The sequence below is a fragment of the Staurois parvus genome, unplaced genomic scaffold (assembly GCF_062004578.1).
Source record: "Staurois parvus isolate SC_StPar_1 unplaced genomic scaffold, SC_StPar_1.0 ptg001358l, whole genome shotgun sequence".
In the NCBI taxonomy this organism is placed as follows: Eukaryota; Metazoa; Chordata; class Amphibia; order Anura; family Ranidae; genus Staurois; species Staurois parvus.
The window spans coordinates 188,967-216,075 of record NW_028319154.1 but is presented as its reverse complement, the minus strand read 5'-3'; the positions used below and the strand labels follow the sequence as shown (position 1 = coordinate 216,075).

At 46.5% G+C, this 27,109-nt stretch overlaps 1 protein-coding gene across 1 annotated transcript in view; it reads right to left on the bottom strand.

Moving 5' to 3' along the window:
- LOC149436408 (NACHT, LRR and PYD domains-containing protein 3-like) overlaps positions 1–26,595 on the bottom strand; it is an 83,003-nt gene extending 56,408 nt beyond the window's left edge. Inside the window, exons 1-4 of the mRNA XM_089661647.1 lie at positions 26,403–26,595; positions 6,928–6,983; positions 6,017–6,084; positions 4,714–5,016 (exon numbers count right to left, since the gene is read on the bottom strand). Coding sequence (XP_089517773.1) covers positions 4,714–5,016; positions 6,017–6,053 — 340 coding nt within the window. The 5' untranslated portion in view covers positions 6,054–6,084; positions 6,928–6,983; positions 26,403–26,595. The remainder of the gene's footprint in view (positions 1–4,713; positions 5,017–6,016; positions 6,085–6,927; positions 6,984–26,402) is intronic.
- Positions 26,596–27,109: the final 514 nt, after the last annotated feature.

The window sequence follows — 27,109 nt, the reverse complement described above, 5'->3', positions numbered from 1 at the left end:
CCTCCTATTTCTCCATGCAGGTGATGGGGAGTGTCTATGTCTGCCTGGTAACATCTCAGCACATTGCAGTGACATGTGACCATGGTGGGGGGACCAGAACCCCCCCAATTCTCTATGCAGGTGATGGGGAGTGTCCATGTCTGCCTGGTAACATCTCAGTACATTGCAGTGACATGTGACCATGGTGGGGGGACCAGAACCCCCCCAATTTTCTATGCAGGTGATGGGGAGAGTCCATGTCTGCCTGGTAACATCTCAGCACATTGCAGTGACATGTGACCATGGTGGGGGGACCAGAACCCCCCCAATTCTCTATGCAGGTGATGGGGAGAGTCCATGTCTGCCTGGTAACATCTCAGCACATTGCAGTGACATGTGACATGGTGGGGGGACCAGAACCCCCCCAATTCTCTATGCAGGTGATGGGGAGTGTCTATGTCTGCCTGGTAACATCTCAGCACATTGCAGTGACATGTGACCATGGTGGGGGGACCAGAACCCCCCCAATTCTCTATGCAGGTGATGGGGAGTGTCTATGTCTGCCTGGTAACATCTCAGCACATTGCAGTGACATGTGACCATGGTGGGGGGACCAGAACCCCCCCAATTCTCTATGCAGGTGATGGGGAGTGTCCATGTCTGCCTGGTAACATCTCAGAACATTGCAGTGACATGTGACCATGGTGGGGGGACCAGAACCCCCCCAATTCTCCATGCAGGTGATGGGGAGAGTCCATGTCTGCCTGGTAACATCTCAGTACATTGCAGTGACATGTGACTATGGTGGGGGGACCAGAACCCCCCAATTCTCCATGCAGGTGATGGGGAGTGTCCATGTCTGCCTGGTAACATCTCAGCACATTGCAGTGACATGTGACATGGTGGGGGGACCAGAACCCCCCCAATTCTCCATGCAGGTGATGGGGAGTGTCCATGTCTGCCTGGTAACATCTCAGTACATTGCAGTGACATGTGACTATGGTGGGGGGACCAGAACCCCCCAATTCTCCATGCAGGTGATGGGGAGAGTCCATGTCTGCCTGGTAACATCTCAGTACATTGCAGTGACATGTGACCATGGTGGGGGGACCAGAACCCCCCCAATTCTCCATGCAGGTGATGGGGAGAGTCCATGTCTGCCTGGTAACATCTCAGCACATTGCAGTGACATGTGACCATGGTGGGGGGACCAGAACCCCCCCAATTCTCCATGCAGGTGATGGGGAGTGTCCATGTCTGCCTGGTAACATCTCAGCACATTGCAGTGACATGTGACCATGGTGGGGGGACCATAACCCCCCCAATTTTATATGCAGGTTTGCAGGCACACGCCTGGAATCTGGAGCCATGACTCCTCTTTCTGATGGAGGTTCAGGTGGATGCATTGGGCACAAGGCTCAAAACACCGAACAACATTCATGAGGGTCTCCCAATACTACTACTATAAATATGGAGGGTCTGTATAATAGGCAAGTGGTGGCAATTGTATTGCTCTGCTCGGCATGCTGAGTGACGTCATTGTGTTATGGGGACTGACAGCCAGCATCCTGGAGAATTGTTACTCTGTGTCCCTTGCAGAATGTTGCTGAACTCCGTAGTCTTTTCCTTCATTCACAATTTTGATACCCAAATGTATTTTATTCTGTAAACTCCCTCAAGAAAGATAGTTTAACCCCTTAATGACTGAGGGCAAGACAAATGTTAATGCCTGAACACAATTTTGTAACTTTGACCCATGTTAGTAAATCTGTACAAATCATCCCAACTACTTTGTGTATCCAGGTGGATCATACTGCACTTTTCAGGACAAACTGGGCTTCATTTGGTGGGAAATGGTGACAGAGATTTCCTGGTATTTTTATAATCAAAGGAACACTGGCGCAAAAAGTAAAAAAAAAAAAAAAAAGATTTTTAAAATGTATTTGTTTATTTCTTACTATTATCATGACTTACCACCAAAGGATGACCCAAAATAACCTCTCCTCCTGACAATCACAGAGATCCCACAATATGTGGATGTTAGTTGTCTGTACCCGGAGTCTGGCCCAGAGATAATAGCTCTTTCTTTAGTCTGCTTAAAACACACCGACACTGACTGACACTGATACTAACTTAGATATTTTTTGTAATTCAAGCCAAAATATACTGACCATGACCTTTGACCCCTAACCATTGACCCTGACCTTTCAGCCTAACATTAACCCCATCACTGACCTGGATCAAACCTTGATACTGGTTATTTTTTTAATTTATTATTAAATTTTACATACTTGTTTGTTTACATCATTTTATAATATATCCTGTATGTATACAATGTATTATATAATGGATCCTGTATGTATACAATGTATGATATAATGTGTCCTGTATGTATACAATGTATTATATAATGTGTCCTGTATGTATACAATGTATTATATAATGTGTCCTGTATGTATACAATGTATGATATAATGTGTCCTGTATGTATACAATGTATGATATAATGTGTCCTGTATGTATACAATGTATGATATAATGTGTCCTGTATGTATACAATGTATTATATAATGTGTCCTGTATGTATACAATGTATTATATAATGTGTCCTGTATGTATACAATGTATTATATAATGGATCCTGTATGTATACAATGTATGATATAATGTGTCCTGTATGTATACAATGTATGATATAATGTGTCCTGTATGTATACAATGTATTATATAATGGATCCTGTATGTATACAATGTATTATATATTGGATCCTGTATGTATACAATGTATTATATAATGGATCCTGTATGTATACAATGTATGATATAATGTATCCTGTATGTATACAATGTATGATATAATGGATCCTGTATGTATACAATGTATGATATAATGTGTCCTGTATGTATACAATGTATTATATAATGGATCCTGTATGTATACAATGTATTATATAATGTATCCTGTATGTATACAATGTATTATATAATGGATCCTGTATGTATACAATGTATTATATAATGGATCCTGTATGTATACAATGTATGATATAATGGATCCTGTATGTATACAATGTATTATATAATGGATCCTGTATGTATACAATGTATGATATAATGGATCCTGTATGTATACAATGTATTATATAATGTGTCCTGTATGTATACAATGTATGATATAATGTATCCTGTATGTATACAATGTATGATATAATGTGTCCTGTATGTATACAATGTATTATATAATGTGTCCTGTATGTATACAATGTATGATATAATGGATCCTGTATGTATACAATGTATTATATAATGTGTCCTGTATGTATACAATGTATTATATAATGTGTCCTGTATGTATACAATGTATTATATAATGGATCCTGTATGTATACAATGTATGATATAATGGATCCTGTATGTATACAATGTATTATATAATGGACACAAGCGAGGTCACAGGAATAGCTGGGTCATCAACAGGCAGACAGTGAGATACCAAATCGTGAGCAGAGCCAAAATCAGGAACAGAGCCAAAGTCAGGAACAGAGCCGGGTCAGGAACAGAGCAAAGTCAGGAAGAGAGCTGGTTGAGGGACAGAGCTGGGTGAGGGACAGAGCTGGGTGAGGGACAGAGCTGGATGAGGGACAGAGCTGGGTGAGGGACAGAGCTGGGTGAGGGACAGAGCTGGGTCAGGAACAGAGGCGGGTCAGGAACAGAGGCGGGTCAGGAACAAAGCCGGGGCAGGAACAAAGCCGGGGCAGGAACAGAGCCAAAGTCAGGAACAGAGCCAAAGTCAGGAACAGAGTTGAAGTCAGGAACAGAGCCGGGTCAGGAACAGAGCTGGGTCAGAAACAGAGCCAGGTCAGGAACACAGTTGGGTCTGGAACAGAGCCGAAGTCAGGAACAGAGCCGGGGTCAGGAACAGAGCCGGGGTCAGGAACAGAGCCGGGGTCAGGAACAGAGCCAGGGTCAGGAACAGAGCCAGGGTCAGGAACAGAGCCGAAGTCAGGAACAGAGCCGAAGTCAGGAACAGAGCCGAAGTCAGGAACAGAGCCGAGGTCAGGAACAGAGCCGGGGTCAGGAACAGAGCTGGGTCAGGAACAGAGCCGAAGTCAGGAATAGAGCCGAAGTCAGGAATAGAGCCGAAGTCAGGAATAGAGCCGAAGTCAAGAACAGAGCCGCTTCAGGAACAGAGCTGAAGTCAGGAACAGAACCGGGTCAGGAATAGAGCCGGGGTCAGGAACAGAGCCGAAGTCAAGAACAGAGCCGAAGTCAAGAACAGAGCCGCTTCAGGAACAGAGGCGGGTCAGGAACAAGGGAATCTTACAAGACTAACGCAGGACACACGGAACCGCTGAAGACCAGTCAACACTTGACCATGGACAGGAGTATCCTTAAATAGTCTGTTTGATGCCAAAATACACTGTGCGTGTGCAGTTGCGTGTGTGTGGTTGCGTGTGCGGGTGCATGTGTGGTTACGTGTGCATGTGTGCGGTTGCGTGTGCGGTTGCGTGTGTGTGTGTGGTTGCGTGTGCGGTTGCGTGTGTGTGCGGGTGTTTGTGCGGTTGCGTGTGTGTGTGCGGTTGCATGTGTACACGCCTGCTTACCATTCTGCAGAGATCGCTGTGTGCATGCCAGCCGTCTCACTGGCTTTCCCTGGATGACATTCCTAGTTCTTCCTCACACAGATATTGACCAGGAATTGGTAGGAAATGGTCATTATAGATGGGAACTCACCATTCTGGGCTCTCCTCTCCTGGAGGTCATTTGCAGGTCCCATCAGACCGATCAGCGTAAAGACTTTAATGGTGACATCCAGAGCCCCTTCTTCTCCATATCTGTCTATGAGGACGTCTTTGGTGGAGATCCAGTCAGCATTTTCTAGTTTTCCTCGGGGGATGGGAAGTTTACCTCCATAGGAGAAATCAGACAATTTGTTCCTGAATCTCTTGAAGTCACATCCTTTCAGATCCTCCAGAGAATATATAAGAAGATCCCCGGAGGTTTGTTTCCACTTTCCTCTAATACCAGGAGCCGACCCTGCAGAGAGGACAATCAGCAACCATAAACATTCATCCTGATTGGATGATTTCTGACACATGACAGCTGATAAGTCTGTACTGGCAGCCAGCATAGCTATACAGAGCATATAGAAGGGAAAGGAACCCCCCCCCCAATATTTCTATATGTGCTTTGTGTTTTTCTGTGATAATGTCACATGACTGCCTCCATGAAGGTGAGTTACCTCTCAGATGGGTGAATATTGAATGAAAACACCTAAGGGCCTAATCTATAAAAAATTCACCTTCATGAATTATCCCCATAATATGCCTAATATATTTATTTCCACTAATCATCAGCTCCATCTAGTGGCCATAATGTTATATCTTACTGGTTGAGGTATTCCAAGAAAATACTGTATTATGGCCACTAGATGGAGCTGATGATGATAGGAAGTAATCTATTAGACACATTGCAGGGATTATTAGTGATGGCTGTGCAAATGACACAAACTCATAATACATATTTTATATATAGACCTCCTCATGTATATGTAGGGATCACCATTTTAAACATAATTTTCTTCATAGTAAACTGAAAGAAACTTTAAACCCTTAATAAACCGTTCCTCTTGAATAATGATGTGTCTGATCTGTGTGAACTAAGAACGATTACCCCCAAATCTCCCAGCAGTATGTGTCATCTATCACAGGGTTGTGTCCTCCTTAGGATTATAGACAAAGGATTCTCCGACAACTGCATAGCTAACCATACAATATGGGGTCATCCAGTCATTATGGATCACTGGGCCATCTCAGAAGATCATTTCCATCAATGATAAATACAATCTGAAGACACAGGAATGTGATTGTGGAATTGATGGAATCTTCTGAACTCTTCTAATGGGAGGACTGACCAGATGTCTACAGGAAATGTCCAGACTACAGAGGCAGAAGATGTCCTATCATCTAATTCCAATCTCTGGAGATGTGAGATGGAGGAAACCATTGGAAAGGATTGTCAGGATCAGCAGTCATACCTTGTGAGGAGGAGGATGAGGAGGAAGAGGTCGCCATGACATCAGGAGGTGACCCGAGATGACATCACCTGGAAGGAGCACAAACAATCATAAACTCATTTGTATTGTGATGAAATTAATCAATAAGGAGAATGTGGTGCCCTGATGTGGATATGGATTGGCTGTGTGGTTGTCCAATCAGAAAAGATCAGAACTGGATGGACTTCTGTCATTTACAACCCATAAAACTATGAGGATCAATCAGAACCTTCATCCCGTCATTCATCTGATTGGTATATCGGGTCACAATGGAATTCTACCTTGTTTAGGGCCACATTTTTAACAGATTCGTACTTTTTGTTGTCACCTCCACAAATCTGCACCATTCATAGCAAAACAAACATTAATTAGCCTCAAACTATCAGCCAGTAAGAGGTCACATGACAAAAAGGTTACGGTCCCAAAATGGAAGCAATGTGTGTGGTCAGCAAAGGCCTCCATTCAATAATAATGCTTCCAAGTGGATTATATGGGAAGGTCGGTATTTATTGATCATAAAAACAGGTTAAACCGCCAACCCCCAAATCTCCCAGCAGTATGTATCATGTAACACGAGGCTGTGTCCTCAGGATTATAGACAAAGGATTCCCCCGACCACTACATAACTAATGATAGAATTTGGGGTCATTATGGATCACTGGGCCACCTCAGAAGATCATTTCCATCATTGATCAATAAAATCTGGTGACATGGGAATGTGATTGTGGAAATGATGAAAGTTCCTGAACTCTTCTAATGGGAGGACTGACCAGATGTCTACAGGAAATGTCCAGACTACAGAGACAGAAGACGTCCTATCATCTAATTCCAATCTCTGGAGATGTGAGATGGAGGAAACCATTGGAAAGGATTGTCAGGATCAGCAGTCATACCTTGTGAGGAGGAAGAGGTCGCCATGACATCAGGAGGTGACCCGAGATGACATCACCTGGAAGGAGCACAAACAATCATAAACTCATTTGTATTGTGATGAAATGAATCAATAAGGAGAATGTGGTGCCCTGATGTGGATATGGATTGGCTGTGTGGTTGACCAATCAGAAAAGATCAGAACTGGATGGACTTCTGTCATTTACAACCCATAAAACTATGAGGATCAATCAGAACCTTCATCCCGTCATTCATCTGATTGGTATATTGGGTCACAATGGAATTCTACCTTGTTTAGGGCCACATTTTTAACAGATTCGTACTTTTCGGTGTCACCTCCACAAATCTGCGCCATTCATAGCAAAACAAACATTAATTAGCCTCAAACTATCAGCCAGTAAGAGGTCACATGACAAAAGGGTTACGGTCCCAAAATGGAAGCAATGTGTGTGGTCAGCAAAGGCCTCCATTCAATAATAATGCTTCCAAGTGGATTATATGGGAAGGTCGGTATTTATTGATCATAAAAACAGGTTAAACCGCCAACCCCCATGTGACGGGAGTGACTTTTGGGGGGGGGCGGGACCTCTGTATCATCTCCCCAAATTCTTATGTTTAAGTGACCCTGTGCCTGTTGAAGGGTACAGGGTGTAAATGTGAATGTCCCAGTCTTGTGTATAGTGTGTGTTCCTTTGTTCTTGGCCACATGGCTGTCCATTGTTTGTTTGCCATGTGCTACCCCCCATTGTGCTGTGTCTTCCTGTCCAGCCAACTATTATGGGATGCATGTGTCCCTGTATTGTCCCTGCCATGTGGTTGCCTATTGTTCTATGCCATGTGCTTCATCCCATTGTTCTGTGTCTTGGTTGGATGGGGAGGGGTGATGAGGTGTTTCCTGTCCCTGGTTGTCTTTCCCCGCCCTCTGTATAAAACATGTTGTTTGTGTACAATAAAGAGAGTTGGCTTCCTGTAATAAGAAGAGCTGGGTGCTGTCTTTTTCCTGAGGGATTTCAAGGGTGTGGTCCGGGGATGGTGTTCGGACAGGGGAAGCTGCGGGATCACGGAATATACCCAAGTGCGGTCGGGTACCGGTTCCGTTACACCCCAAATCTCCCAGCAGTATGTATCATGTAACACGAGGCTGTGTCCTCCTTAGGATTACAGACAGAGGATTCCCCGACCACTACATAACTAATGATAGAATTTTGGGTCATTATGGATCACTGGGCCACCTCAGAAGATCATTTCCATCATTGATCAATACAATCTGGTGACACGGGAATGTGATTGTGATTGATGAAAGCTCCTGAACTCTTCTAATGGAATTCTACCTTGTTTAGGGCCACATTTTAAACAGCCTCCTACTTTTCTGTGTCACCTCCACAAATCTGCGCCATTCATAGCCAAAACTAGCATTAATTAGCCTCAAACTATCAGCCAGTAAGAGGTCACATGACAAAAAGGTTAATGTCCCAAAATGGAAGCACTATGTGATCAGCAGAGGCCTCCATTCAATAATAAGAGGCTTCCAAGTGGATTATTCGGGAAGGTCGGCATTTATTTTTATTAGGATTTTTTTCTGACGTAAAACTGATTCAGGGAATATAAACTCTGTTTACAGGAAAGACAATCACACATCCGCCTCTGTATGAAAGGCATTAGCAAAGTAACACGTTTTGGCCGAGGAAAACGCGTTTCTGACTCGATATTTATCCAGATGATGAGGATCAACTCCTTTCTGTATGTTCACCTTAACCCCTCCCCCTCCAGAGGATTCCCCACCCCTTCCTGACCAGGCCATTTTTTGCGATACGGCACTGCGTTACTTTAACTGACAATTGCGCAGTCATGCAACGCTGCACCAAGATGAATCTTTTTTTTCCATGAATTGAGCTTTCTTTCGGTGGTATGTAATCACCTGTGCATTTTTTATTTTTTTTACGCTTTAAAAAAAAAAAAAAGACCGACAATTTTGAGAAAAAAATATATATTTTACTTTTTGCTATAAAACATGTTTAGTAAAAGAAAAATAAAAAATCAAATTTAGTCATAAATTTCGGCCAAAATGTATTCTGCTCCGTGTCTTCGCTAAAGAAAAATCCCGATATGTGTAAATTAATTGGTTTAGGTCGGGTGTCGGCAACCCGCGGCTCTTTTTCACCTTTCCTGCGGCTCCGGAGCACACTGCCCACCAGGTGACAGGCAATAGGGTCGGCAAGCCGCGGCTCTTTTAATGCAGCTCTTCTATGTGCCGGGCGCCCGCTCCCCTCCCTCCTCCAAACATTGGCTGTCAGGATGTAGGCGGGGCAGCGTGACGAACTCCTCTCCTCTCACAGTCCGCCCTGAAGACCAGAACGGCACGGGAACACAGCTAGAGGAACGCGCGGAGCAAAGGTAAGTGAATTGACACAGGGGGAATGAATTACTATAGGGGGGATGAATTACTATATGGGGGATGAATTACTATGGGGGATGAATTACTATATGGGGGATGAATTACTATATGGGGGATGAATTACTATAGGGGGGATGAAATACTATATGGGGGATGAATTACTATGGGGGATGTATTACTATATGGGGGATGAATTACTATATGGGGGATGAATTACTATGGGGGATGTATTACTATATGGGGGATGAATTACTATGGGGGATGAATTACTATATGGGGGATGAATTACTATATGGGGGATGAATTACTATGGGGGATGAATTACTATGGGGGATGAATTACTATAGGGGGGATGAATTACTATATGGGGGATTAATTACTATATGGGGATGAATTACTATGGGGGATGAATTACTATAGGGGGGATGAATTACTATGGGGGATGAATTACTATAGGGGGGATGAATTACTATATGGGGGATGAATTACTATATGGGGGATGAATTACTATATGGGGGATGAATTACTATATGTGGGATGAATTACTATAGGGGGGATGAATTGCTATATGGGGGATGAATTACTATGGGGGGATGAATTACTATATGGGGGATGAATTACTATATGGGGGATGTATTTTCAGTTTTAAAAATGTTTCTCTCAAAATAAATTTCAATCGTGGTTTTGGCGAGATTTGGCTCAGTTGAAAAAAAAGGTTGCCCACCACTGACCTAAGGCTATGATTGTGATTATGATGATACACTGTGGCCCTGGTTAACCCTTTGCTTACTGGGCCCTTAAACCCCCTTCATGACCAGAGCGCTTTTCGCAATATATGCAGTGTCGGATTTGTTTTAAATGTTGCAATGGTTTTGCGGCTCCCAGTCTTTTTTTCCCTCTCGGAAACGGGTCCAAGTGGCTCTTTATGTCTTAAAGGTTGCAGACCCCTGGTTTAGGTGAAAGTTATAACGTTTACAAATGGCGGGATAGATACGGGGATTTTTTTTTATACTAGTAATGGTGGAGATCAGCAACTTATAGTAGGACTGTGGTGGACATTCTGACACTGGGGGGGAACTGACTTGGTGTCACTGACATCCCCAGTGACACCAATACAGTGATCAGTGCTAAAGAAAAGCCCCGACACTGTACTAATGGCACTGGGCAGGAAGGGGTTAACATCTGGGGCCCTCGTGTATCTCATTGTATTGGTATTGTTCTGTCTCATGTTCTGTCCTCCTTTGTAATGTACAGCGCTGAGCGAACTATTGGCGCTTTATAAATACTGTATAATAATAATAATAATAATAAATCAAAGGGTTAACTGTGTGCTGGGAGTGTTACTAGGGGGCTGTGTCTGAGTGCTTCACTGTACGCATGCTGCTATGCAGAGCTATACAAAGCAGTGTGCCTGAGTTGACAGAGGAGAGATCTGTATTGTTTACAAACAGTTCTACCCGTCAGAGATCCTCGGCAATCATCGGGCGCCAGCAAGTAATCACCGGTCAGGACCCAGTGATTGACAGCCAAGGCCGTAAATGGCGGTGAGGGTAGGGTGCGCTCATGTGTGCCCCCTATCCAGAGATGCACCCCTGCCAACCTGTATCAGTACTTCTGCTATGGGACGGTCAGGAATAACAAAGCCACCAGAAAACTGGACTTCCTTCATGATTTATTAGCATTTTTCGAGGACTATAAGGGGTTCATTTACAAAAGATGGATCACTCAGAATCTGGTGCACTTCTGTATGGAAACCAATCAGCTTCCAGGTCTTATTGCTAAAGCTTCACTGAACCAGCTGAGGTTAGAAGCTGATTGGCCGCCAAGTGCACAATATTCTGAGTGAACCAGCTTTAGTAAATAAACCCCTTATAGTCCTCGAAAAATGCTAACAAATCATGAAGGAAGTCCGGCTTTCTGGTGGCTCTCTGCAAGGGAAGAAATGAGAAGACCCAGAGAGAGGTGCCGGTGGAGAGACCCGGAGAGAGGTGCCGGTGGAGAGACCCGGAGAGGGGTGACGGTGGAGAGACCCGGAGAGAGGTGCCGGTGGAGAGACCCGGAGAGGGGTGACGGTGGAGAGACCCGGAGAGGGGTGATGGTGGAGAGACCCGGAGAGAGGTGACGGTGGAGAGGCCCGGAGAGAGGCGCCGGTGGAGAGGCCCGGAGAGAGGCGACGGTGGAGAGACCCGGAGAGAGGCGACGGTGGAGAGACCCGGAGAGAGGCGACGGTGGAGAGACCCGGAGAGAGGCGCCGGTGGAGAGACCCGGAGAGAGGCGACGGTGGAGAGACCCAGAGAGAGGTGAGGGTGGAGAGACCCGGAGAGAGGCGACGGTGGAGAGACCCGGAGAGAGGCGACGGTGGAGAGACCCGGAGAGAGGCGCCGGTGGAGAGACCCGGAGAGAGGTGAGGGTGGAGAGAGCCGGAGAGAGGCGACGGTGGAGAGAGCCGGAGAGAGGCGACGGTGGAGAGACCCGGAGAGAGGCGACGGTGGAGAGACCCGGAGAGAGACGACGGTGGAGAGACCCGGAGAGAGGCGACGGTGGAGAGACCCGGAGAGAGGCGACGGTGGAGAGACCCGGAGAGAGGCGCCGGTGGAGAGACCCGGAGAGAGGCGCCGGTGGAGAGACCCGGAGAGAGGCGCCGGTGGAGAGACCCAGAGAGAGGCGCCGGTGGAGAGACCCAGAGAGAGGTGAGGGTGGAGAGACCCAGAGAGAGGCGACGGTGGAGAGACCCAGAGAGAGGCGACGGTGGAGAGACCCGGAGAGAGGCGACGGTGGAGAGACCCGGAGAGAGGCGACGGTGGAGAGACCCGGAGAGAGGCGACGGTGGAGAGACCCAGAGAGAGGCGACGGTGGAGATATTGTGACCTCACTGTCTCTCTTTTACGTTGGATTTTATTACAATTAACACGTCATCAGAAACAATCCAAAAGGTGAATAACGATACAAGGGAAGGAGGCGTAGAATTCTTCCAATGAGCAGCATAGGAAATGCACTGAATTACAGACCAACACGTAAACTGGATGCATGATCCTGCAAGCCATCATTCCTGGAATTATACAACTGGAACTTACCTCATCTGTCCACTTACAGACAAAAAGCTGTCTCAGCCTAATAGACAGGTAGCCTAAAATGAAGGTGAGCGGATAGATAATAATAATAATATAAGAAAAGTGTATCCAGTTATTCTGATTATAATCATGCAGTGGACACAATATTGGATCGGGAAATTACATTTTTTGGACACTATTTGAAAAATATTTTTTATTTATCTATTTCTATTTATTTATTCACCATCTGATATTTTTATTATATATATATATATATATATATATATATATATATAATTTCTTCACATTTTAAAATATTTATTTTTATCTATGAATTTTGGTCTCGGATCACATATTACACGGTTAATATTATTATCATCTGACTTGGTGTCACTGACATCCCCAGTGACACCAATAGCGTAATCAATGCTAATAAAAATAATGGCACTGGGCTGGAAGGGGTTAATGTGAGGGGCAATCAAAGGGTTAACTGTGTGCTGGGAGTGTTTTGCTAGTGGGAGGGTGTTACTAGGGGACTGGGCGTGTGTTACTAGGGGGCGGGGTCTGTGTGCTTCACTGTAATCACACTGCTGTGGATGGCTGTGCTGTGCAGTGTGCCTGAGCTGACAGGGAGGAGGATTGTTAGTAAACAAAGCCTTATTTATTTATTTCAGGTACTTATATAGCGCCCTCATTGTACGCAGCACTGTACATATATATTGTACATTCACATCAGTCCCTAACCCTCAAGGGGTGTACAATCTAAGGGCCCTAACCCTCAAGGGGCGTACAATCTAAGGGCCCTAACCCTCAAGGGGCGTACAATCTAAGGTCCCTAACCCTCAAGGGGCGTACAATCTAAGGTCCCTAACCCTCAAGGGGCGTACAATCTAAGGTCCCTAACCCTCAAGGGGCGTACAATCTAAGGTCCCTAACCCTCAGGGGGCGTACAATCTAAGGGCCCTAACCCTCAGGGGGCGTACAATCAAAGGGCCCTAACCCTCAGGGGGCGTACAATCTAAGGTCCCTAACCCTCAAGGGGCGTACAATCTAAGGGCCCTAACCCTCAAGGGGCGTACAATCTAAGGTCCCTAACCCTCAAGGGGCGTACAATCTAAGGTCCCTAACCCTCAGGTTGCGTACAATCTAAGGTCCCTAACCCTCAAGGGGCGTACAATCTAAGAACCGTAACCCTCAGGGGGCGTACAATCTAAGGTCCCTAACCCTCAAGGGGTGTACAATCTAAGGTCCCACACCCTCAAGGGGTGTACAATCTAAGGTCCCTAACCCTCAAGGGGTGTACAATCTAAGGTCCCACACCCTCAAGGGGTGTACAATCTAAGGTCCCTAACCCTCAAGGGGTGTACAATCTAAGGTCCCACACCCTCAAGGGGCATACAATCTAAGGTCCCTAACCCTCAAGGGGCGTACAATCTAAGGGCCCTAACCCTCAAGGGGTGTACAATCTAAGGTCCCTAACCCTCAAGGGGTGTACAGTCTAAGGGCCCTAACCCTCAAGGGGTGTACAGTCTAAGGGCCCTAACCCTCAAGGGGTGTACAATCTAAGGTCCCTAACTCACATTCATACATACACATACTAGGGACAATTTAGACAGGAGCCAATTAACCTACCAGCATGTCTTTGGAGGGTGGGAGGAAACCGGAGTAAATGGAGGAAACCCACGCAGGCACAGGAAGAACATGCAAACTCCAGGCAGGAGGTGCCATGGTTGGGATTTGAACCAATGACCCGAGTACTGCCAGGCGGAAGTGCTAACCATTCAGCCACTGTGCTGCCCAAGTCTTCCTCCCCGTCGGAGATCTACAGAAATCACGGGGCGCTGGTGACTAATTACTAGCCAGGGCCCAGTGATTGACAGCCGCGACCACGAACAGAGGTGCAGGTAGGACGCGCTCCCTCCCCGGAAATACAAATCACGTATATATATGTGATTTGGCGCACCACTGCCGCCCTGTAGCAGTATGTCTGCTATAGGGAGGACGGGAAGCAGATAACATCACTGGAGAACTCACACCTCTTAGCCAAGGGTACACGTTTAACCCCTTCAGCTCTGAAAGGTTTCACCCCCGTCCTGACCAGGCCATTTTATGCTATTCAGCACTGTACTATTTTAACTGGTAATTGCGCGGCCATGCAGCACTGTACTGGTAATTGCGTGGCCAGGCAACACTGTACTGGTAATTGCGTGGCCAGGCAACACTGTACTGGTAATTGCGCGGCCATGCAGCACTGTACTGGTAATTGCGCGGCCATGCAGCACTGTACTGGTAATTGCGCGGCCATGCAGCACTGTACTGGTAATTGCGCGGCCATGCAGCACTGTACCCAAATGAAATATATATCAATTTATTTACACAAATATAGCTTTCTTCTGGTGGTATTTGACAACATTTTCTACTGTCTGTTAAAAGATGGCTGCAGCGCGGTTGGCTAGTTGTGGGAGGGTGTCCATGGACGTTCTCCCAGAACCACACCCCCCCCCCTCGCCCCCTGGGGCATGCACTGCATGCCCCCTATGATCGCTGTGTCCTTCGAACACAGTTGATCACATGACTGAGGAACGTGCCAATCACAGCCGCTTTTACCATGTGATCAGCTGTGTCCAATCACAGCTGATCACAGTGTAAACAGGAAATTCTGGTTATCGGCAGTCCTCTCCTCATGTTGACAGGGTGTGAGGAGAGGAGAGCGGAATTTCACAGGGGGACATCAACACTGATCATCAGGGCACTGATGAACAGTGTAGCCCCATCAGTGCGGCCAATAATGCCCATCAGTGCCCATATGTGCTGGCAATAAGTGCTTATCAGTTGAATCAGTGCCCATCAGTGCTGCCCATCAGAGCTGCCTAACAGTGCCCATCAGTTGAATCAGTGCCCATCAGTTGAATCAGTGCCCATCAGTTGAATCAGTGCCCATCAGTGCCGCCTATCAGTGCCCATCAGTTGAATCAGTGCCCATCAGTGCCGCCTATCAGTGCCCATCAGTGACTCTTAATCAGTGCAGCCTATCAGTGCCCATCAGTGACTCCTCATCAGTGCAGCCTATCAGTGCCCATCAGTGACTCCTCATCAGTGCAGCCTATCAGTGCCCATCAGTGACTCCTCATCAGTGCAGCCTATCAGTGCCCATCAGTGACTCCTCATCAGTGCAGCCTATCAGTGCCCATCAGTGAAGGAGAAAAATTACTTATTTACAAAACTTTATAACAAAAGCAAAGAAAAACGTTTTATTTTTCCAAATTTTTGCTCTTTTTTTGTTTAGCAAAAAATAAAGGCAGGAAGGGGGTAGAAGTGCCCGGTGGGCAGGAAGGGGGTAGAAGTGCCCTGTGGGCAGGAAGGGGGTAGAAGTGCCCGGTGGGCAGGAAGGGGGTAGAAGTGTCCTGTAGGCAGGAAGGGGGTAGAAGTGCCCGGTGGGCAGGAAGGGGGTAGAAGTGTCCGGTAGGCAGGAAGGGGGTAGAAGTGTCCTGTAGGCAGGAGGGGGGTAGAAGTGCCCTGTAGGCAGGAAGGGGGTAGAAGTGCCCTGTAGGCAGGAAGGGGGTAGAAGTGTCCTGTAGGCAGGAGGGGGGTAGAAGTGCCCTGTAGGCAGGAAGGGGGTAGAAGTGCCCGGTAGGCAGGAAGGGGGTAGAAGTGCCCGGTAGGCAGGAAGGGGGTAGAAGTGCCCGGTAGGCAGGAAGGGGGTAGAAGTGTCCTGTAGGCAGGAAGGGGGTAGAAGTGCCCGGTAGGCAGGAAGGGGGTAGAAGTGCCCTGTAGGCAGGAAGGGGGTAGAAGTGTCCAGTAGGCAGGAAGGGGGAAGAAGTGCTCTGTAGGCAGGAAGGGGGTAGAAGTGCCCAGTAGGCAGGAAAGGGGTAGAAGTGTCCGGTAGGCAGGAAGGGGGTAGAAGTGTCCTGTAGGCAGGAAGGGGGTAGAAGTGCCCGGTGGGCAGGAAGGGGGTAGAAGTGCCCTGTAGGGAGGAAGGGGGTAGAAGTGTCCTGTAGGCAGGAAGGGGGTAGAAGTGCCCGGTGGGCAGGAAGGGGGTAGAAGTGTCCTGTAGGCAGGAAGGGGGTAGAAGTGTCCTGTAGGCAGGAAGGGGGTAGAAGTGTCCTGTAGGCAGGAAGGGGGTAGAAGTGCCCTGTAGGCAGGAAGGGGGTAGAAGTGCCCTGTAGGCAGGAAGGGGGTAGAAGTGTCCTGTAGGCAGGAAGGGGGTAGAAGTGCCCTGTAGGCAGGAAGGGGGTAGAAGTGCCCTGTAGGCAGGAAGGGGGTAGAAGTGTCCTGTAGGCAGGAAGGGGGTAGAAGTGCCCGGTGGGCAGGAAGGGGGTAGAAGTGCCCTGTAGGGAGGAAGGGGGTAGAAGTGTCCTGTAGGCAGGAAGGGGGTAGAAGTGCCCGGTGGGCAGGAAGGGGGTAGAAGTGTCCTGTAGGCAGGAAGGGGGTAGAAGTGTCCTGTAGGCAGGAAGGGGGTAGAAGTGCCCTGTAGGCAGGAAGGGGGTAGAAGTGCCCAGTAGGCAGGAAGGGGGTAGAAGTGCCCGGTGGGCAGGAAGGGGGTAGAAGTGCCCGGTAGGCAGGAAGGGGGTAGAAGTGCCTGGAGGGCAGGAAGGGTGTGACAGTGCCCGGTAGGCAGGAAGGGGGTAAAAGTGTCTGATAGGCAAGTGGTTGAAAAAAAAAAAATCAAATGTCTTCATAAATTTAGGCCAAAATGTAACCTGTTACGTCTTTGGTGAAAAAAAATCCCAACAAGTTGATATTAATGATTTGTGTGAGTGTTATGGTGTCTACAATCTATGTTCTATGTACTGGAATGTATGCAGCTATGACTCTATACTGGTAATGGTGGTGATCAGTGACTTGTAGTGGGACTGGGATAGTGTGGTGGCCAATCTGGTGCTAACAGACACTGGCTGGGAGGTACACTGACTGACACTGACATCACTAGTGACACTGATACAGTGAATAGATATAATACAGTACAGGCCGCTCGGTAGGCGCGTTCCTCACCCACTGGACACATCGGCCGCTCTGCCAGCTCTCAGGGGGATCAGACATTTGCCCACCAACCTCCCCCCCTCTCGGATCGCTGCCACCCACCCTGATGGGGAAAACACCAGGGGCTGCCTGCGCCTCCAGCACGCCACTCCGGAACTTGCAGCCTACCCACCAGGGGCTGCATCTGAAGCCCTTGCCTCGATTTTGGACCTGCCGCTGCTACTCGTGGGTGAACCATATCCTGCCAACGAAGCGGACACTATGTCAGAGGCACCCCTGCAGTCCCCTGCCCTCCGCTACTTCCAGGATGGCAGAATGTCTCTCACAAGAAATTAGGGAGCTGGACAAACGGACAAACGATCTTGAGGATAAAATGGACGCTGCGGTCATGGTCATTGGAAGCCATGAGCAGGATCTGTGTGACCTTAAGAAAGATTTGGCGGACATGCTGCTCTGGCTTGAAGATATCGAGAACCATTCTCGCCACGGCAACCTACGCTTATGGGGTGTTCCAGAAACCGTTAAGGATTCACCTCAACTGCTACTGCCCTTTTTCAGGAGCTAGTGGTGGCCAGAGACAACCCAGACCTCAGTTTCCTGGAGCAACGCTACCAGTCCTTCTCAGACCTCTCCCAGATCACTTTTCAGAAGCGCCACCAGTTGAAGCCAGTTGAAGCCCTTCACCTCGGTCCTGGGAAATCACAGAATTAAATATCCATGGGGATTTCCATTCCACCTCACCTTCAACTACCAGGGTCATGGCCACTCTGTTGCCACTCCGGAGGAGGCCCACTCTCTCCTTACATCTTATCCCGCCGGGAGGCTCTGCGCAGAGTCCGGCACATCTCTGACGGGGCACCTTCCTCTGGGAGAAGGCATCCAACCAGAAGAGGGCCCTCCCTCAGACCCCCCTATGACCAAGTCCAACTTGCTCTTCCTCAGGCGGAATTTGTGTCCAGGACATCTTCCACTGTGCTTCACCATTGAATCCTTTTGATGGGACCGTGAGTTTGGCCTTTTAGGCATTTCCAGTATTGATAGTGTTATATGAATGAGCCCTGCCTGGCTGGCTGCCTTGGGGTTCCATCTTTGAGTGGGGGTCACCTCCTGGACTTGAGGTCTGTGACTTTTTTCCACTGAAGAATACCACGGGCCCCAGCAACATTGGTTGGATTCATGTTGGTGGAACGGGACGTTAGTTCCATCGGACCCTAGGGAGGGAGGTGGCTCAAGTGGGCCCTTATTTAGTGCTAGGATGACAGCCTTGCTAGGGTGCTGGGGTAAGGGACCATCTGGGCTGTGTTGTTTGGGTTCTCTTGCGGCCTGTAGTCATACCCCCGGAGAGGGTTTGGCTCCCAAAGCCTAGCTGGGTTTCCTACTATGAGAGGGCTGTTGGGAATGCAACAGCATGTATTGTATGTTAATATCACTTGACCAGTAGATGGCACTGTACACTAAGGTTATCAGTTGTGCATATCTGAAAACTTGTTGGTTCTTCTTTCTCTATCATCTCTTCAGGAAGTAACATGTCTGCTATCACTGTCTGCTGCAATGTGTTCTGTATGTTTGCAAATTAAGCCACACAAGTAAAGTCTTAGTTCTGCCTCATCACAAGCTACCAGTGTCTTCTCTAACACATAACCAACAGGTTATGGGCCCAGCTCCAGACACTGGAAAAATTAAAACTACAAGCAAGTAAGTGCTGCATTTACAATCCTACCAATTCCTGTGTGAGGAAACAAGAGCTGTATCCAATTCACTGAAAGATGGCAAGTGCTTCAGATATGAAGTTTACAATAGCAAAGCTCAACAATACCAACTACCAGCTATGGAAGTTTAAGCTTGAAATGCTGTTATCCAAAGATGACTTGTGGCCGGTACTAGATACACACAGAGCCAATGACAACCCGGAAGAATGGGACAGACCCAATGACAACCCGGAAGAATGGGACAGACCCAATGACAACCCGGAAGAATGGGATAGACCCAATGACAACCCGGAAGAATGGGATAGACCCAATGACAACCCGGAAGAATGGGACAGACCCAATGACAACCCGGAAGAATGGGACAGGAGAAACAGGCAAGCAAAAGCAGTCATAAGCCTGTTAGTGGAGGACAATCAACTCATTCATATAAGGAAAGAACACACAGCTAAAGGTATGTGGACTGCATTACAAACACTGCACGAACATGCAAACCTAAACAGTAAACTATATCTGCTGCACAAACTGTATAAGATGAGGCTGGAAAAAGGGCAGGAAATGGGGGAACATGTAACTGCTATGCTAGAAATTGTGGACCAGCTGGGTGCAATAGGTGAAGAAATGAAAGACAACCATGTTGTGGCACTACTGCTATGCAGCCTTCCAGAATCATACAGTGCCCTTATAAATGCTCTAGAAACTAGACCGGAAACTGAACTGACGCTAGAATATGTTAAGGGAAAATGAATTGATGAATACAGCAGAAGAAAGGAAAATTTGCATAGTGAAGAGAACGAGAGACCAGAGGCAGCTCTGAAGGTGAATGAAGGCAGAAGACAAAGCAAAGAAACCAGGGTATGTTTTCGCTGCAAAAAGGCCGGTCACCTGAAAAAGAACTGTTCAATCTGGAAAGCTGAGCAGTGAAAGCGGGAGCTACCCACAAGAGAAAGAGCTAAAGCGGTCATGAAAGAAAATGAAAGTGCATCATGGAGTGGTACTTTTAAAGTGACTCCGAATAGTACCTCACATGGATGGTACATTGATTCAGGGGCAACAAGTCACATGACAAGCGACGAGACATTCTTCACAGAAATTGATTTTAGTGTAAAAGATAAAGTCTTCCTAGCAAATGGGAAAAGTATTACAGCGGAAGGTAAAGGTCAGGGATTTCTGAACTGCAAAACGCCATCAGGGGGCAAGCAGAGCATCCTTGTAAAGAATGTTCTATATGTTCCAAGTCTAGAAGGAATAAAGAAAATCCTCTTGCGCTTGAAATAGAGCAATAACCCTAAAAAAGCTGCTGACACTAACCTTATTACCTATTAGGTGAAGTGAGTAATTAATACAAAAAAGTGCAGCGCTAAATAGATATACAATATATCTGAAAATAATAATAATAAACAGTGTAGTGACACACTCAATCCCCTTAGAAATACTCAGATAAAGGGGATACCACACAAAAATTGTGCAATACGTGACTTCCCACTAAGGGAATATAGCAACTGCAAGTGATAAATGCTCCAATCGTGATTCATAAAAAATTCCCACAGTGACTCTCAAAACTTAATATAAACTTAAAAATACAGTCCACACACAGTGCATATATATACACTATATACAATCTGATGAGAGTGCTTCCATTTGATGATCATGCAAGTGACTGTGTAAGATTCGTGTTCAATCCTCCAGTGGCCTAAGTGGCCCCTCACCTCATATACTCGACCCTACAGGGTCAGCTCGCTCAAAAGATCACAGCAATCCTGATAAGGGCAGATTCATCACAGGCTCCCCTCAAGGGAAAAAATGCTCCTTATTCCAAGCCTCCATGCAGTATAGTAATATTCTCCCCGGATCATAGATAGACACAAAAAGCTAACATAGTGTAATCCGTTTTATTTAATCAGATATAATTAAGGTTGCCCACTCACATGTAACTCCTTCTTGTGTACAGCTTGGTATCACCTCATGTTAGAGGCGTACTCCATAGGTATCCAAAAAGGTGTTCCAATATGGCCCCCATGCCGGAAGTGACGTCACCGCACACCTGAAACTTCCTCCTCGCGTACCGACGCGTTACGTCACGTTATCACGTGACTTCCTCAGGGTATCCTCACCCTGAATAAAGAGATGGAATCATACCTAAAGAAACAAGGTATTATACACCAAACAACCGTACCATACACTCCTGAGCAAAACGGCGTAGCTGAAAGAAAGAATCGTACTCTTGTAGAAATGACAAGATGTATGATTTCGGACGCTGCCTTACCTAACAAATACTGGGGAGAAGCAATAATGACTGCAACATATCTACAAAACAGGCTCCCATCAAAAGCTATTGAGAGTACACCATATGAAATGTGGAATGGATCAAAACCTAACGTAGGACACATCAGAGTGTTCGGCTGTAAAGCATATGCCCACATTCCAAGTCAGAAACGCTCCAAGTTGGAGAACAAAACCATAGAAGGCATTCTGGTGGGCTACAGTGAGCAGAGTAAGGGATATAGAATCCTTTGTCCAAAGACCAACAAGGTCACAGTAAGCCGCAGTGTTTATTTTGATGAAAGTGAAGTATCAGATAATACAATTCTTGAAAAATGTGGAGAGGATTTACACGCTGAATCAGCAAGAGACACTGACCCATGCGAAGCAGGACAAGAGCCAGAACAAGAAGTGGAACTTACAATCAACGAGCCAATAGAACCCACTGAGCAACAAGAAATCAGAAGATCCTCTCAAATGACAAAAGGGATCCCACCCCGCAGGTTATCATACGCTGCTAAAACACATCAAACACAGGAGCCAACATCCTGGGAAGACATAGAAACTTTGCCGAGAAGGGAAGCCGATCAGTGGAGAAAAGCAGCTGAAGAAGAAATAAAATCACTTCAGGAAAATAAAACTTGGTCACTAACAGAACTCCCTCCTGGTTGCAAAACCATCGGAAGCAAATGGACTTTTAAAGTGAAATATGATACAGAAGGAAACATCTATAGATACAAAGCAAGATTAGTTGCCAAGGGATACTCCCAGAAATTTGGAGAAGATTACGATGAGACATTTGCTCCAGTTGTGAAACATTCTACCATAAGAACACTCCTTAGTATTGCTGCCGGAAAGGGAATGCAAGTTAAGCATCTAGATGTCAAAACTGCCTTTTTGTATGGAGACATCAAGGAGGATCTGTACATGGAACAGCCACCAGGCTTTGAGAAAGAAAAGAACCTTGTATGCAAACTGCAAAAGAGCATCTACGGGCTCAAGCAAGCAGCGAGAGCATGGAATGAAAAAGTGAACGAAATACTCAGAAAGGAAGGGTTCTCAAAAAGTAAAGCAGATCCATGTCTGTATTCAAAGAATCAAGAGAACAAATGGACATACATCCTAATATACGTCGATGACATCTTGACGTGTTTTGAACAAGAAGGGGATTATGACCAAATAGTTCACAAACTGAAACAAAATATTGAAATTAAAGAGTTGGGGAACATTACTCACTACCTAGGAATTCAAATAAAGCGGGAAGAGGATGGAAGCTATCTTCTTAACCAAAGTCAGAAAATTACAGAAATGTTAGAACAGTTTCACATGCAAGATGCAAAGGAAGTGAAAACACCAATGGAACCAGATTATCCAAAAACAAGGGAACGTCATTGTTTTCTACAAAAGAGACTAAATGTCATATAATTATGCACATGCCGTTGAGAAGGGATGTTGGGAATGCAACAGCATGTACTATAATGTACTATATACAGTATTGTGTGTTAATATCACTTGACCAGTAGATGGCACTGTACACTAAAGGTTACTAGTTGTGTATATCTGAAAACTTGTTGGTTCTTCTTTCTCTATCATCTCTTCAGGAAGTAATATGTCTGCTGCAATGTGCTCTGTATGTTTGTAACTTAAGCCACACAAGTAAAGTCATAGTTCTGCCTCATCACTACCAGTGTCTTCTCTAACACATAACCAACAAGGGCACCCTGGGTCTTGTTTCCCTGCTTTATGCATCTTTCAATAGGCGCTCAACACGTACTTGTCTATCATATGTCCCTCAGTGGGGGCGCGACTTGGGGATGGTCGTGGATCTGGAGGACTGGAATAAGGCCTGGTCGTTTATAGTTAAATGTTCATTTAATACAGCCATGCTGGAGGTGGCATACAAAGTACTGTTCCATTGGTATTGGGTCCCGGCTCGTATAGCCCAGGTAAACTCTGCCTATAGTGACCGCTGCTTCCAGGGTTGTGGCCATCGTGGAGATGTGTTGCATATATGGTGGTCATGCCCGAGATTGATTCATTTTTGGTCTCATGTATTTGGCCTCCTTTACACATTGTTTCATCTCTCCATATGCCGGGAAACTCGGTACGCTTTGCTTCATTGCCCCATACTAGACCTGTTGGCTCACCAGCAGAAGTTGGCTTCCTATTTGTTCTTGTTGGCAACTAGAACAATTGCTCAGGCCTGGAAAAGTACATCTGTTCCTCTTCAGGGGGTGTGGGACTGTATGACCACTCCGATGCTCAATGAACAGATGTCGAATATCCGCAATGACTCCCAACAAATATTTGTGAAAATATGGGAGCCGTGGTTGACATATGCTTTTCCCACGCTCCCCGCGGCTAGTCTGGGTCTATGATGCCGTTTGGTATTGGCCTTCCTGGACACCTGCTTTTGGTCTTGTCTTCTTCCTTCTTTACTCTTTTTTCCTATTTATTTTTACTTGATTTTTGTGAGGTGGTAGATATTTGGCTTTGGCTTGAGTTTCTGTCTGTGTTATATCACTGGTTTTGTATATTATGTGCCATTTATAGCCCCCGTATGGGTCTCCTACTGCACTGGTGGTTTTATAGCATTGTTCTCTTTATTTTTTATGTGCCATTGATAGCCCCTGTGTGGGCGTGTCTTTTGCTCAAGTCCTTCTTTGTTAAAACTTTTAAAAAGTGAATAAAAAACATTGAAATACAGATATAATACAGTACACTGTCACTGGACTAATGACACTGGCTGGGAAGGGGCTAACATCAATGGGCAATCAAGGGGTTAACTGTGTGCCTAACAATGTGTAATATGTGTTTTTTTCTGCCTGCATTGAAAAAAAGAAGAAAGAGTGAGATCACCGATCTGTGTACAGAGTTCTGTGTGTTTGTAAACTGCGCTGGGATTGGCTACAGCCGATCAGTAGGTCTCATCCAATAATCATTGGCCGGGTCCTGCTGGCAAAATCCTGCTGTAGCTACTGACAGCGCGGATCAGCAGGGGTCACGTTCATACATACCTCTGACCTGGAACAGGCTGGATGATGTACATGTAGGTGATCCAGCCTGCTTGCACTGACCTCCCACAGCAAAGACAGACAATTGCCAAAAGTATTGGACCGACGGCCTTTCCATGCACATGACCTTTAATGACCCCCCAGTCTTAGTCTGCAGGGTTCAATATTGAGTTGGCCCCGCCCTTTCCACACACATGACCTTTAATGACCTCCCACTCTTAGTCTGCAGGGTTCAATATTGAGTTGGCCCCGCCCTTTCCACACACATGACCTTTAATGACCTCCCACTCTTAGTCTGTAGGGTTCAATATTGAGTTGGCCCCGCCCTTTCCACACACATGACCTTTAATGACCTCCCACTCTTAGTCTGTAGGGTTCAATATTGAGTTGGCCCCGACCTTTGCAGCTATAACAGCTTCAACTTTCATTGGATTGCTTTACACCACGGCATCCGACGCTTTGCATTGCACTTGGTGATGGAAGACTTGGATGCAGCTGCTCTAGAGTCCAGTGGCGGCGTGCTTTACACCACGGCATCCGACGCTTTGCATTGCACTTGGTAATGGAAGGCTTGGATGCAGCTGCTCGGCCATGGAAACCCATTCCATGAAGCTCTCTACGCACTGTTGTTGGGCTCATCTGAAGGCCACACCAAGTTTGGAGGTCTTTAGCTATTGACTCTGCAGACAGTTGGTGACTTCTGCGCACTGTGCGCTTCAGCATGCGCTGACCCCGCCCTGTCATGTGACGTGGCCTACCACTTGGTGGCTGAGTGGCTGTTGTTCCCAGTGGCTTCCACTTTGTTATAATCCCACTAACAGTTGAGCGTGGAATATTTAGTAGCCAGGAAATGTCACGGATGGACTTATTGCCCAGGTGGCCACCTATCACGGGACCACGCTTGGAGTCACTGAGCTCCTGAGAGCGACCCATTCTTTCACCAATGTTTGTAGAAGCCGTCTGCATGCCTAGGGGCTTGATTGTATACACCTGTGTCCATGGAGGGGATTGGAACACCTGAATCACATGATATGGAGGGGATTGGAACACCTGAATCACATGATATGGAGGGGATTGGAACACCTGAATCACATGATACGGAGGGGATTGGAACACCTGAATCACATGATACGGAGGGGATTGGAACACCTCAATCACATGGTACGGAGGGGATTGGAACACCAAAATCACATGATACGGAGGGGATTGGAACACCTGAATCACATGATTGGAAGGGGATTGGAACACCTGAATCACATGATTGAGAGGGAATTGAAACACCTAAATCACATGATTGAGAGGGAATTGAAACACCTGAATCACATGATATGGAGGGGATTGGAACACCTGAATCACATGATATGGAGGGGGTTGGAACACCTGAATCACATGATTTGGAGGGGATTGGAACACCTGAATCACATGATATGGAGGGGGTTGGAACACCTGAATCACATGATATGGAGGGGATTGGAACACCTGAATCACATGATATGGAGGGGATTGGAACACCTGAATCACATGATTGAGAGGGAATTGAAACACCTGAATCACATGATATGGAGGGGGTTGGAACACCTGAATCACATGATAGGAAGGGGATTGGAACACCTGAATCAGATGATTGGGAGGGGATTGGAACACCTGAATCACATGATTTGGAGGGGATTGGAGCACCTGAATCACATGATATGGAGGGGATTGGAACACCTGAATCACATGATTTGGAGGGCTGGCCCAATACTTTTGGCAGTATAGTGTAGCTTACTTATATGGAATGGAATATCGAAAGACATTTAGAATTTTCTAGGTCAGTTTCTTCCTCAGGGATATTATACTACCCTGCAAGGTCAGACAAATTCTCGTATTTACAGAAATGAATTCGGCTCCATCCGGTCCCATTCCTTCCCTCACAGATGGCAATTGTCTCCCATACAAGGACCACATCTATGCATAAAGTCCCATAGAGGATTGAAGTCTATTGCTAGGTACTCAGGGATGGTGGCAACCTTTGCCTCTAACAGAGTGAATTATATGCAAATGTCAGAAGAAGGATTGGTCGGGGCTCACCTTGTTAGATCTGCCCATACATCCTCCAATCAGATTGCTTGTACTTCCCGACAATGAAGAGACGTGGAAATCAGTCTAGAAAGGTGAAGAGTCCAATCACAGAAGATTCTTGGAGAGAAAACCTGGAAAATCGGCACTGGGAGCATCCAACATCTTATCTTATGAAGACCAGAAGTGAGCAAAGACGTTATTGTGCCTCGTCTCATACAATGTCCTTCCAGATTCCAGGAGGGGGAGGGGGAGAAGTATTTCTAGTAACATAACACACCTCCACCTGTATGGACTGTTCAGACATCTTTCATCTCTAACATAACCCGGCACTGGGTGCGTCCACATTCCTCGTCTTGTATGTAGAGCTGAACAAGTCTCACCCTAAGGAGTCTATACATAAAAGATCTGCAGAGATACTCAACCAGCAACTTGGATGGGCACTGGGAGCCGTAGGGTACTCCAGAATGCTAAGCAGTACTAGGAGGACCACCTTCCCTCTGCAGATACTTCTTGGATCAGTCCCTTCAATGGGAGCTCAGAGAATGGACAGCACTGGGACACCACAAGCAATGTTCCAGGCCAGGCAAGCCTTAGTATTAGTACACCGGGGGTTACCAGGCAGCAACAGTCACCCAGATCCTGCCCTCAAGTCTGTGATCACAAGTCTGGGTATTTGGATGCCTCCATCCAGCATCCTCCATCCTTAGGGGACTCTC